At 43.0% G+C, this 12061-nt stretch overlaps 1 protein-coding gene across 3 annotated transcripts; it reads left to right on the plus strand.

The window, feature by feature from the left end:
• The first annotated feature begins 961 nt into the window (after window positions 1–961).
• asb14a (ankyrin repeat and SOCS box containing 14a) lies at window positions 962–11801 on the plus strand. 3 transcript variants are annotated; one of them, XM_088917705.1, is made up of 10 exons: window positions 962–1022; window positions 2004–2276; window positions 3410–3462; window positions 3810–3941; window positions 4354–4512; window positions 4791–5036; window positions 5325–5496; window positions 6437–6980; window positions 9244–9397; window positions 10515–11801. In XM_088917705.1, exons 2-10 carry the CDS (start codon window positions 2149–2151, stop codon window positions 10679–10681), a joined length of 1755 nt encoding a protein of 584 aa, XP_088773831.1. In that variant the 5' UTR covers window positions 962–1022; window positions 2004–2148; the 3' UTR covers window positions 10682–11801. The 3 variants fall into 3 exon arrangements, with proteins under 3 accessions (XP_088773831.1, XP_088773832.1, XP_088773830.1); XM_088917706.1 differs by lacking the exon at window positions 10515–11801 and adding an exon at window positions 9532–9715 and having other exon boundaries at window positions 963–1022; XM_088917704.1 differs by lacking the exons at window positions 9244–9397; window positions 10515–11801 and having other exon boundaries at window positions 963–1022; window positions 6437–8234.
• The last annotated feature ends 260 nt before the right edge of the window (window positions 11802–12061 follow it).

Below are 12061 nucleotides of genomic sequence, written 5' to 3' on the forward strand. Positions count from 1 at the left end.
TGCGCAATGTAAACATTTGCTAATACAGTCAATAAATTATTTTCTGTGCCTTTAATATCACTCCTTTGTATTTTTGTCTGTGTAAGCAGCCTTGGGTTTCCATTTCCTTTCAAAATAAGTTATCAGCAATCTGCACAGGCAGTGTGGACAGAAAGCCAAATCATGAAATAACCCTTTCATCTTATCAAGCGCACAGACAGGTCCTGCATTGCACTACTAATACAGGGAAACACGTGCCATACTACAGAATACAGTAGCTTTAAATGGACTGTTAACATTTATTTTTTGCTATAGATAATATAATTATAGTAATTGTTAGAACACCTCTTGCATTAATTTTACAAAACTTCAGTACATTAGTATAACAATTGTCTTAGTTTCCTTAACTAAAAATATATACATGTTCATTTTTTTTACTAAAATATATATGAATATATATAAATACAGCCCAATATATTTAATTGGGCTTTAAACAATTGCCTGCATACACATTACTGTTAATTAAAACCCTCTCGTTTAACTATGAGGATCAAAGAGGACTCTTTGTGGAAAGCTTTGTTTCTTCACCAGCCTGTCAGTCCATTCCCCTGCACAACAGGTTGTGATTATGTGTTGACACAGAAAGAAATTAATTTCCAGAAGAGTTTTTTTTCTCTTAAATTTAAACATTTAATTTCTGATAATATTGTCTTGAACTCCTTCCTTTACTTTTACACAAGAGGACACTGCATAAGGTAGAGAGTCTTCAAATGTCTTAGAGTATTCTAAACAAATGGCTTAGAACATTCTACAGAACATTTTCAACATGTACTTGAGGCAGCCTACCAGTCTCACATCTGTCTGAGTTACATACAGAGCACAAGCCCTGTGTCGCTGACGATCATGCAGTCTGGAGAGGTAGCCTGGGACTGTCCCATGATCAGGTATTTATAGCAGGCATATGGTAATAATAGCTCAGCAAAGAGAAACTGAGACCACCCTGCATTTGCAGAAGACAACACCAAAACAGTCCGTTGGGGAAGGTAAAAAAATTGTAATAATGCCACATTAAGAGGCACAATGAGAGTTTTTTTAACATCAAGCCTTTGGTTAGGGGCTGGAGAGGTACCTGTTGAATTGCTTGCTGCTGTGAAACAGATATACATACTGTATATACCTGTTGGCCTATGTCTGCTTCTAATTTCTAGCTTTCTTCTTCCATCGACAGCATGTAGCATGTTTGGTTCCAGTGACAAGATTTTTTGGAGAATACCTTGACTTCTTTAAAGAAAAGGAAGCTATTGTAAATTGTCATTTGAAAATGGTTTTAACACCAATTTTGAAGAATCTGGTTCAGGCGTGAAATGTTTTAAAGTCTAAGACGTTTTTCAGCTGAAAGAAAGAAATAGGATTTTCTTTCTTAGTTCTGCATAAAAATTAGTTCAGGCTATGTGTAGTAGCAGCTGTATAGTATAGTAGTCACAGGAATATAGCTGAATGCTACACTTCCTTCAGAGAAAGATCTGAAGCACAGAACCTAGTTCTACTTTTGTTTTTTTCTAGGAGTGTGATCTAAAAACTGGCACCAGTGTATTTTTCAGCGGCTCTAGAAACAGCTATTGTGAGAAGAGTGTGCCGAAATGGTGTTCTGTGGGTATAAAGCATATTAAATTTCTAATTGGTAAGAAAAGTGACGACAACAGGACACCAGTTGTTCGTGTAGTCTTTGTTTCTTGTTTATCTAAATGTTTTATAAAGAAATTTCATTTACTATCAAGGAACACAGGTAAGCATATTGTAACTGTGTCAAAGTCCCTAAAAAGACTCACAAATAGGGAGAGAGCATCCTGTATTTTTTCCAACGATCTGCTCTGATTGTTTAGAAATGACACATTACATATTTACATATGTCATTAAAAAATGAACACATCACATGTGAAATCTAAAAGAAAATGGCAGCAGTGTTCTCCAGCAGGGCAGGGCTGCTCCCATTCATTTAATCTGAACATCGTTCTTACCTCCAGCTCATGCACTGCTCTAGTGGGATACGCCCACGAATGCAGCAGCAGGCTCCAGAATCGAGAAGGTCCTCTCTGTGGTGAATGTGTTGTGTTGCTGCTGCCAGAAAGTGAGCTGAGCTGAGCGGTAGCTGAGGAATGTGGGATTGACATGGATGTCAGTCCGGCACAAAATGACTTTGATGAGGAAGTGGCCACCCAGTACATGATTGAACAGAGCCTGCAGGACTTCCCTAAGGCAGGAGGCTGTGTCGGCTCCATCACAGAGGACAGCTACAGGTAATCCAATCCTATGGTATCTGAATCCATTACCAAACCAATAGGGAATGATGCAGTTCTTCCATGGGTCACTGAAGTTCAATAAGCCTGTGAGAGGGTGTAAGTACGTTCTCTATGGATCATAAGTGGTGTGGTAGCTCTGTGGCTAAGGATCTGTGCCTGTGGCTGGAAGGTTGCTGGTTCAAGTCCTGGGGTTGGCCTCTGAGCAATGTCCTTAACTCCAACTGCTCCAGAGCTGCTGTACAATGGCTGACCATGTGCTCTGACCCCAAGCTTCTCTGTGTGTCTCATGGAGAGCAAGCTGGGGTATATGAAAAAAGACAAATTCCTAATGCAAAAAATTGTATATGGCCAATAAAGTGATCTTATCTTATAATATCTATTTTTTATCTTGTCCCATTCCACCTCGGAGCCGTGGTAGCTCAGATGGCAAGGGCACCTAGCTCCTGACAGGAAAGTCTTGGGTTCAATCCCAGGTAGGGGCCTAGCAATGTAGCTTGCTCTAATTCCTTCCAGACGGCTCCCAGGTCCACTCAGCCTGTTTTCCAAATGAGTACTGTGAGTTAATCCTTCTGGGGGTAATAGGCTGGCTGGAGCGTGATGCTGACCACATCACCTCCACTTCCAGTGTCGGATGGTTAAGAAAAATGGTGGCCCTTGCCCCCCATTCCCCATGGGTGTTTATGGACTGAAAAGGAGACCTAACCTACCTATCTCCCTCTTATCCCTGTCTGTCCCTGTCCTGGCTCCACCACTGAAGGGTGTATTTTACCTTTCTACTTTTCAGTCCGGAGTTAATCTCTAATTACTGTGATTCCATCTCCGAAGCTTGCAGCTCTAACCTGCTTTCTTCCCTTGTTGTTTATTCTGCCCTTAGGACAGTGAAACAATGTTTTCTTAATAATAGTGGAACCATTTTACTGCATTAATACATCAGGAAATGTGAAAGAGGTGCAGCATTCAAGAGAAGGGTCAACAGTAAAGAGTGGCTTAAAACCATCACTTTATTAACTCTTTGTATTTTTGTATTTTGCAGTATATAGAAGGTTTAAATGGAAACTTCACTGCAACCAGACTAGTCTCTGGCGAGGCTTCCATTGAGAATAACACTGTCAATTTCTTTTATTCCTCAGGTACCCTGCTAACAGTACAGAAAGTGAAAAGATTTTTGAAGCTATAAAGGCAGGTGAGTAAGAACGGGCAATGTGAATGTAACGAGAGCCGGTCCTGACTCCCCTGTAGTGCTTCACACTGGTGTGTACTTTGATGCTGAACCCACAACTGCTGGAATTTGCAGTGATCCCACTTCTGCAGTTCACCAGACATCTAGATGTCACGCTCATTGTGTGATCAGGAAAGGAGGGTGACCATCAGTCATTTGCAACGATGCAAAATTACAAATCTCAATGTGTTTGCAGGTGGACGGACACCTGCTGTGTTCAAGGCAGTGTTCTTAATGCCAGTCACTGGTGCCATGTATCACTTCAGCACTATGCCTCAGCCTCTCTCACTCTCCTGTCTGTCCACACTTAGGCAATGAGAAAGCCCTGCGCCAGCTGTCCACTCACCAGCAAGCTTTCAAAGAAGTTGACAACAGAGGCTGGATCCCTCTGCACGAGGCTGCTGCCCAGAACAATAAAACGATTCTAGAGATCACTTTTGCGGGTACGTATTTCGTCCACAGTTTTCCAGGTTTTCTATGGGAGGACAGAACTTGCAGTTCATTGTGCTGTTTTTTGTAAAGAAATAGGCAAATCATGTAAAGGAAAGGCAGTGTTGTAATCCCATTTATGAAGGATTACACTTCTGATTTTTTGTAAATTCCTTAAAAAAAGTTTGCGATTTCATTCACTCTTGCCTTGCTTATGTTATACATTTACTTATCTTTGCCATGGTTCCCATACTCATACTATACCATACCTCTCCGTGATAAACCATGACCATAATTACTCTGTGCTTTACTTCAGTTTATCCAGCTTTTACCAAGGCAAATGTTTTGCGACATTTTCAGCCGTAAGACAGATTTCTGTCGTGATTTAAAGGTTGAGCTTTTGGGTTGTGCGTGTCTGTGCCCTAGCCTCTGGCTCATGCGCTGTGGATCGCCGGACCCTACGTGGAGAGACCCCACTGTTCCTGGCTGTAGTGCAAGGCCTAAGGGACAATGCCACCTTCCTGCTGCTCAACGGCTCCAACCCGGATTGCAAAAACGAGGAAGAGGATTCTCCTTTAGTAGCCGGTGAGCTGTTCACCCTTCACTCATTGATTCTTTGGAAGTCTTTTAAAGAAAGCACTTTGTGGTCTTTCATCGGCAAAACCATTACCTCAAATGTTACTGCATTATTTGCCGACATGTACCAAGTAGAAAAATACATTGTGTTATGATTACGGCAGCTGAAATCCTGTCAGTAAAAGATAGAAACAGTGTGAATTAGGTATATGATGGAAGAACATCTGTCTGAATAATGATGTTCACCCGCTTAATTAAAGCCTTCTAAACTACTGTTTTGCTTATAGCTATCAAGAATGACCAGTACGACATGGCAACGTTGCTGATCCACTTCAACGCCAGTGTCAACCAACAGGGGGCAAACCAGCGAACGGCCCTGCACGAGGCAGCCCGTCTGGGCAAGGGGAACTTCGCGCAGCTCCTCCTGAACTCAGGGGCAGATCCCGACCCTCGCAGTGCCTACGGGCTCACCCCCCTGGCGCTGGCGGCCCAGTTTGGGCACACAGACATTGTTCAGGTCCTGCTGCAGAAAGGTACTGTGTGCTTCTGAAAGACAAAGCTTCTTACTCAATCACTTCATCACTTAGACCTCGTAGCTGAGGCGCTGTCTGGGACTAATCTTCTATGTTTACGTTCCATGCTTTACTGAAGCCAAAAGAGTATCAGTCAGCCAATATTTAAAGTTTTCAAATTAAATTTCCTTATGGCATGTATATATTTTTATGCAAAACTGCACGTGTGTAATTGTTTTACCAGGACATCATATAATAACACATTGCAGGTATTCAACTGTTAGGGATTAAAGTTCCTGTATCCCTTAGGTGCCAATGTGGAGTCCCAGGCCATGGACTCTGCTTCTATCCTCTTTGAGGCAGCAGCATCAGGAAACCCTGACACCATTTCCCTGCTGCTGGAGTATGGAGCCGACGCCAACGTGCCCAAACATACGGGGCACCTGCCCATCCACCGGGTTGCGCATCGCGGGCACCTACTGTGAGCTCCAGCTGTGTATTCACACGCTGTGCCGTGCGACGCTGCTCTGACTGTTCAGGCAACGCAATTCTGTCAGCGTGTCTTTCACACTGGGGAGGGGAAAAGGGTTATGTAATGCTGGGCCCATAGGTGGAAAGAAAAAGGGCCTGGCGAAGTAACTGTCCTCAGAGTCCGATTAGCGGTGAAGATTACAGAGTTTTTTATGTGATTGGGTGATAATGCAGTAATGGGAAGAAGAAAGGAGAACAGCAGGCAGCTGAGATGCGCAGGGGAAACAGTCAGATCTGGGCTGGAGACAGGAGGGGATGATGGATAGTTAGCGAGTGGTAGCGTTGCAAACAGGAACCGGAAGGCTGTGAACAGGAAGAACTGTAAAGTTACCCCTGGAAAACCTGAAACAAAGAACACACTCTTGTGGGTCAACTCAATGTCAGAGCCCCTGAGGAATGGTTCCTCAGGGCTTAAATAGTGTGCGAGGTTCCTAATGAGGCTGATAAGCCCGGCCTGATCTCTTTAGCGATGGCCCTGATGAGCTCCTCCCACATGTGGAACGCACCGTGGTGATTGAGGCTGCTGATGCAGGAGCCCTGGAGCTCGTCAGGGCATCACATCTTGTAAAACAAAGACAAAGTGTTTCTATTCTCAGTTGTAATTTATTAACTTCCACACAACTGTTTATCGACAATTGTGTTTACTTTGAGTTTTATGCTAAACATAAACTTTGGTAGCATTCTTTTACTGATTCCACTCTTCACTGGCTTTCCACAGCTACATCAGTGTTTGAAAGCAGCAGTAAAACACTTTTGGAAGTTCTAATTTTGCTGTTACAAATATTTACTGTTAGTCACAAAACTATCATGATGATAAATAAGAAATGCGAATAACTTGGTGGACTCACGGACTCAGTCTGGGGTCCTTCACGAGCAGCTTCCTCTCCCAGGGCTCTGGAGCAGCTGATCCCCGTGACGGACCAGGAGGCCGTGTGGGACAGTGGCATGAGCCCCCTGCACTCGGCCGCGGCCGGGGGACACCCGCAGTGCCTGGAGCTGCTGCTGAACGCCGGCTACGACGTCAACTTCATGCTGCACCCCCAGGTGCGCCGGGGCTACGACGACCAGCGCAAGTCCGCCCTGTACTTCGCCGTCTCCAACAACGACGTGCGGTCGGCCCGCCTGCTCCTGGAGGCCGGGGCCCTGCCCAACCAGGACCCCGTCAACTGCCTGCAGGTGGCGCTGCGGCTCGGCAACTACGAGCTTATCAACACGCTGCTGCGCTACGGCTCCAACGTCAACTACTACTGCCGGGTCAACACCACCCACTTCCCCTCCTCCCTGCAGTACGCCCTCAAGGACGAGGTTATGCTGAGGATGCTTCTCAATTATGGCTACGACGTGCACCGCTGCTTCGACTGCCCGTACGGTGAGGGCTCCCACATGCCTCTCGACTACGAAGGCTGGTCCCCTTCTGTCATCAAGGACAACATGGTAAGCAAGAGGGCTGCATGGTCTAGGTACCCTGGGCTACCATCCATCCGTTTTCTTACCGCTTCATCCAATTCAGGGGCGCGGGGGAGTAGGAGCCTATCCCAGAAGGCAATGGGTGCAAGGTGGGGTACACCCTGGACGGGGCGCCAGTCCCTGGCAGGGCACGCACAGACACTATCATGTACACAATTGCACCAGGGGCAATTTTCCCAGAAGCCAGTTAACCCACCTGTTTGTCTTTGGACTGTGGGAGGAAACTGGAACACGCAGAGGAGACCCACTCGAACATGGGGAGAACATGCACACTCTCCTAGGATTACCGTCAATTCAAAAAATTCAAAAAAGAGAACATTCAGTTGACGGGGCAGAAGGGTTTGCTTGAGTATCAATTAAATCCAGGTTACCGTATTTCAAAATGCGCTCAAGAGGACACTCCTGTCTCGGGGGTCGCTGGTGATATCTGTACCAGTAGATGTTTGTACCATTTTGAATCGAAAACCTGTAGGGGAAAAAGAATAATGGAAAACTTCTGTATATTTAAAGATATTTGAAAATTCGTTCCATACAGAGATTTAAAGGGGCAAAAAGAGGACATATCCAGGAAAATCCAGATGTATGGTAACACTAATGTAGCCTTCATTTCACATTTACATACGCAGGGAGCTGATGTGTTCATTTGACACAGATCCCTTGCAACAGGTTTCACATGATTTGGTTATCAAATTTTAAGTAGTAATGAACTCAACTGGTCATTGTTTAAAAGGAAAAAAAGAGTTGTTACAGTGTGAGTTTTAGAAAAAATGGGGAATGACTGTTTCACAGGTGAATCTTAAAAATCTTCAGCTCTTACCAGGTTGAGAATTCATAAATTCACACTCACCATCCTGCTTTCCTGACTTTCTTCTACAGCTTTGCTGCTAGAGGTTTATTAGTTATTTTTACTGCAGCTGCCAAACAAAAAATTGATTTAATATAAGCTATTTGTTGCCATTCATAAAGAATATTTATCAAAAACAACAAAAGCATTTTATTTCTTTTAAAAGCTGTAGTGTTGTTTTTATCTGTATTCAAAGAAATTTGTCAAGATGGACATTGTAATGGTTTTTATAGCCTGTATTTTTTTATGACATCACTCAGTTGGATTATGACATCACAATGAGTTGTATGTCATACTGTTTTTTTTTTGCCTAATCAGTTTCTTGTGGATAGCAACAGTGAGGAATTTGTAAATAAACTATTTTGTATTAGTGTTAATTTTCTGTTGTGGATAATCAATGCTTCTCATCTAATTTTATGGAATGGACAGAGTTCCCATTGCAGAAAAAAAGGATGTTGTACTTTGTATTTGACTGTTCTTTAAGTTTTCTCCTGTCTTTGAGATGTTTTAAATTGATTTCTTCTAACTTCTGTTAATTTTGAAGGCCATGTCCTGCAAAGAGAGTATAATGTTTAAAGTAGGCTTATAACGGACATTCCCTTTTTTGGCTTGTTTTCTGCATCTTAAACATGAGCAAATCCAGATGTGGGTTTAGATATGAGTATATTTTAAAAAGGCCATCGATAGACTTATTCCACCCTACCCTTGATCACGGTCAGATAATGACATGAGGTAAAACTTCTTGAGATCTACTTTTGAGTTCTTATTTTATTAGTTGTAACCTGTTCTCACTTTTCTTGTGATGAGTAATTTTCTTATTTGTTACCTATGTGAGTGTCTAAAAACATGTATCACTTGATTAAGCATCTTCCGTACTCAGACTGAGGTGAGATGGTCAGTATGGGGAGGCATTTATAACAATAATGTGAGTTAAATATCCTATTATATCACTTTACAGGGGAGCTTAATGGCTGAATATCATTAAGAACTGATGAATATTTATAGAATTGTATGTCTCTCATCTGAAGATTTACATCCTGATTGAGCTTGTGTCTTCAGTCTACACAGCAGAAAACCACAGTCTCATTTACACAGTCAAATTCACAGCCATACATGTGCAAAGCATACATTTAACCTGGCTTGGAATTCAGAGACAGAATGTGGAGATGAATACTCAAATGATGATAGAGAGTAGAGGGATAAAAAATTGCTGGCACAGCTTGCTGTATGGAAACCTTTGTGTTGAAGCTTTCTTCAAGCTTTAGACTTGATAATCAGAATGAATCCATGATCCCTTACCCTTTGTTTTTGGCACATGAGGCATGAGATCTGATAGATGAACACTACAAGGCTCCCTGGCTGTTTCTCTCTCTCTCTCTCCTGCAGTTCTGTGAGGTGATCACAGTGTACTGGCTGAGGTATATCTCTGGACACGTGGTGAGGATCATGCTGGATTATGTTGATCATGTAAAATTTTGTTCCAAGCTTAAATCTGCTCTCATGGAACAGAAACAGTGGCCAGAGATATGTCAGATTCAAGGTAAGTGAGAGGCCTGGAAGTCTTGCATGTGACTGTTCTAGCGTATGGCTGTTACATGTGCTCTTATGCTTAGCACCAAGCTGAAAGGTACAGGTTGTTAATAATGCACTAATCAGCACTGCTCTCCCTTTCAGACCAATTTAGATGTCAAGCTCTTGAGGTATTATGACCTTGTAGGTGAAACACTTCTACTAGATGAGATGGGTATCCTCCACCAGTAAGTACCCAAAACCTACAGATTACTCAGAACGTCCACTTCTCAGTAGTGTACAAAGTGCAGATATGATTTGACCGCAGAATGTACCAGACATGAGCAATCATGGACCAATGCTACAGATATAATGAACCAAATATTTTACTCTGACTGTATTTTCCTCCTGTGAGGAAAAACATGTAAGGTAACACTGGAATGTATCTTCTAGTGACTTAGCAGTTGCTGCTTGTATTGTTTTTGTTTTTGCTAATAAATACGATAGATTTTGTTATCTCCAGCCTCTAAATGCGGACGTCTAATTTTGTTGTCATAACGAAGCAGGACTTTTCCGATTTCGGTCTTCTGTGTTGAAAAGTGCTCAAAATTCACCGGCCACACCTCTCTAATACAGAAAGGGCTGTGTAGCTTACTAAAAGGAGCAAGTTGTCAGTTAATACACCAAAGCATATAGAGGCTTTGCCATTCAAGATGAATGATTGTTTGAAATTCGACCCATTGTTTGACATCTAAATCAGTTTATTTCGACAAATGGTCTGGAGAGTACTGCGAAAAACCATGCTCTGAATTCAGTGATTCTTGAGGGCCTTCCTCCTGACTCACCATAAATGTCAAGACAAAGAGAAATTTCATTTAACCCCTGTAACTGAGCACACATGGTATAGGAATATTCTAGGCACCCATCACAGAAGGTATATTCTACTGTCCAGCTGTCATGGAAAATCACAGATCCATCCTGTCAGGTAATCTAGTTGGAGCCAGAGTCACACATCAGGTCTGCTGCCTGCTTTCGTTTGCTTGACTTCGTGACGCAAGGGAGTGAGCCTCTACGAGTGTGCGGAAGGGGGGGGTTCTTGCTGACTGCGGAGGAGGGAGTGGCTCTGACGAGGGTCCCGCCGCCCACAGAGAACCCCCGTTGCCTGAAGCACCTGTGCCGCCTGCGGATCCGCCAGTGCCTGGGTCGCCTGCGGCTCCGAGCCCCCGTCTTCATGAGCTTCCTGCCCCTGCCCAGCCGCCTCAAGGACTACGTCCTCTACCGAGAGTACGACCTCTACGGCCAGGGCTCGTGGTGACACCCCAGCGACCGCACGCACCTCCGGGCCTCGGTTCTCCTCAGTCCAGGGAGCAGCAGATTCCCATTGCTGTCCTGCGCAGGCCTCCTGAGAGACGGTCGTCCCAAGCCACACGACGAGCTTCCCGGAGAAATGGAAGGGGGTCATCATTTCAGAGCAAAGGGCACAGGAGGGTGGAATAATGACATATGACTAATTCCCCTTAGGCATGGTCACATCACATCAGCCCAAAGAAACCATATTTGTGCTGGCAAATGGCATCATTTCGCTCGACACAGTTTGAAAAGGGGATCTTGCCCCGTCTTTAGCCTACAAGTCAGCGTAGCGCATTTCTCGAACATGGTTGGTTGGAAAAGCTTGGAAACATTCTTGCCCAAGGGGAAAGTCTGGTTGAAAGGAGCAGAACTCTTTTGTAATCAGATACCTTGTCAGCGTTATTCTTTATGCCTCTATTATTGTCATTTGTTTTTGTTTCATTTTTTGTTTCCTCGTGTTGGCTTCATGGTATGCTTATGTACTTATGTATGTGCATAATTATATATAGGAGGTTATATCAAATTCACACATTTATTGCATCGCTGTGTTCATTTTAAAATTAACATGGGTAACAAAATATTGGTTAAGGAAAACTGTTAAGAGTCTGGCAGTTGATACGGCTTGGTGTATCATTTGTAGAGAATAAGACTCATGAATGATGGTGTTCAATTTGAAAAACACTGGAAAGTAGAGTCACACTCCACTACAATCAGGTCACTGGTATCAAGTCTGAATACAGTAGTAGAACCTTCTGTCGATGATCTTAGGTTTTTGTCAAAACATCAGGGCATGTATCTACTAACAAAATGTCAGGTAGAGTGCACTCTTTAAATTTAAAAGATCATGTTCTTCAATGCATACACTGTTTAGTCAGATTTTACTTTGAGACAATTTCTGACCGGTCTAAAGATTTTCACACTCTACCAGTTTCATATTGTGCTAAAGGCAATGGAAATATTTCAGCTGTTCTGCAGCACAGACTAAGATTTGAGAACTATCTCAGAGGCACTGTAACTCTAATACGTACTCTGTATTCCCTGTATTTTAGCTAATGCCTTTCAGAAATAAAATACATAAATCCTGAGTCTTCTTGACTTTTTAGACAATACCGAGATGATAATGTTTGGGTGATTTTATATCTTGTGTGATAGTATTTCCAGACTGATAGTGACTGAACAATTAATTTTATACAGTGAGCACTGAGAATTTCAATGCCTAAAAGGAATGGTAATAGAGACTATTTGTGTGGGTGGATTATTTAGATTGCTTATATTACCATTAAGCTTCTTTTGAGCCTTTTTTGCTGTACAACAATCATTGATGGATCATTTCTCGTTATTGGCG

Source organism: Atractosteus spatula, chromosome 5 (genome assembly GCF_055471065.1).
Source record: "Atractosteus spatula isolate fAtrSpa1 chromosome 5, fAtrSpa1.hap1, whole genome shotgun sequence".
Taxonomy (NCBI): Eukaryota; Metazoa; Chordata; class Actinopteri; order Semionotiformes; family Lepisosteidae; genus Atractosteus; species Atractosteus spatula.

Excerpts from the sequence above, each read along its gene's own strand:
- asb14a (XM_088917704.1), top strand. The coding sequence starts at position 2,149 with ATGGATGTCAGTCCGGCACAAAATGACTTTGATGAGGAAGTGGCCACC. Across the intron at positions 3,463-3,809 it reads TTTTGAAGCTATAAAGGCAG|GCAATGAGAAAGCCCTGCGC; the intron begins GTGAGTAAGAAC and ends GTCCACACTTAG. Across the intron at positions 3,942-4,353 it reads TCTAGAGATCACTTTTGCGG|CCTCTGGCTCATGCGCTGTG; the intron begins GTACGTATTTCG and ends TCTGTGCCCTAG.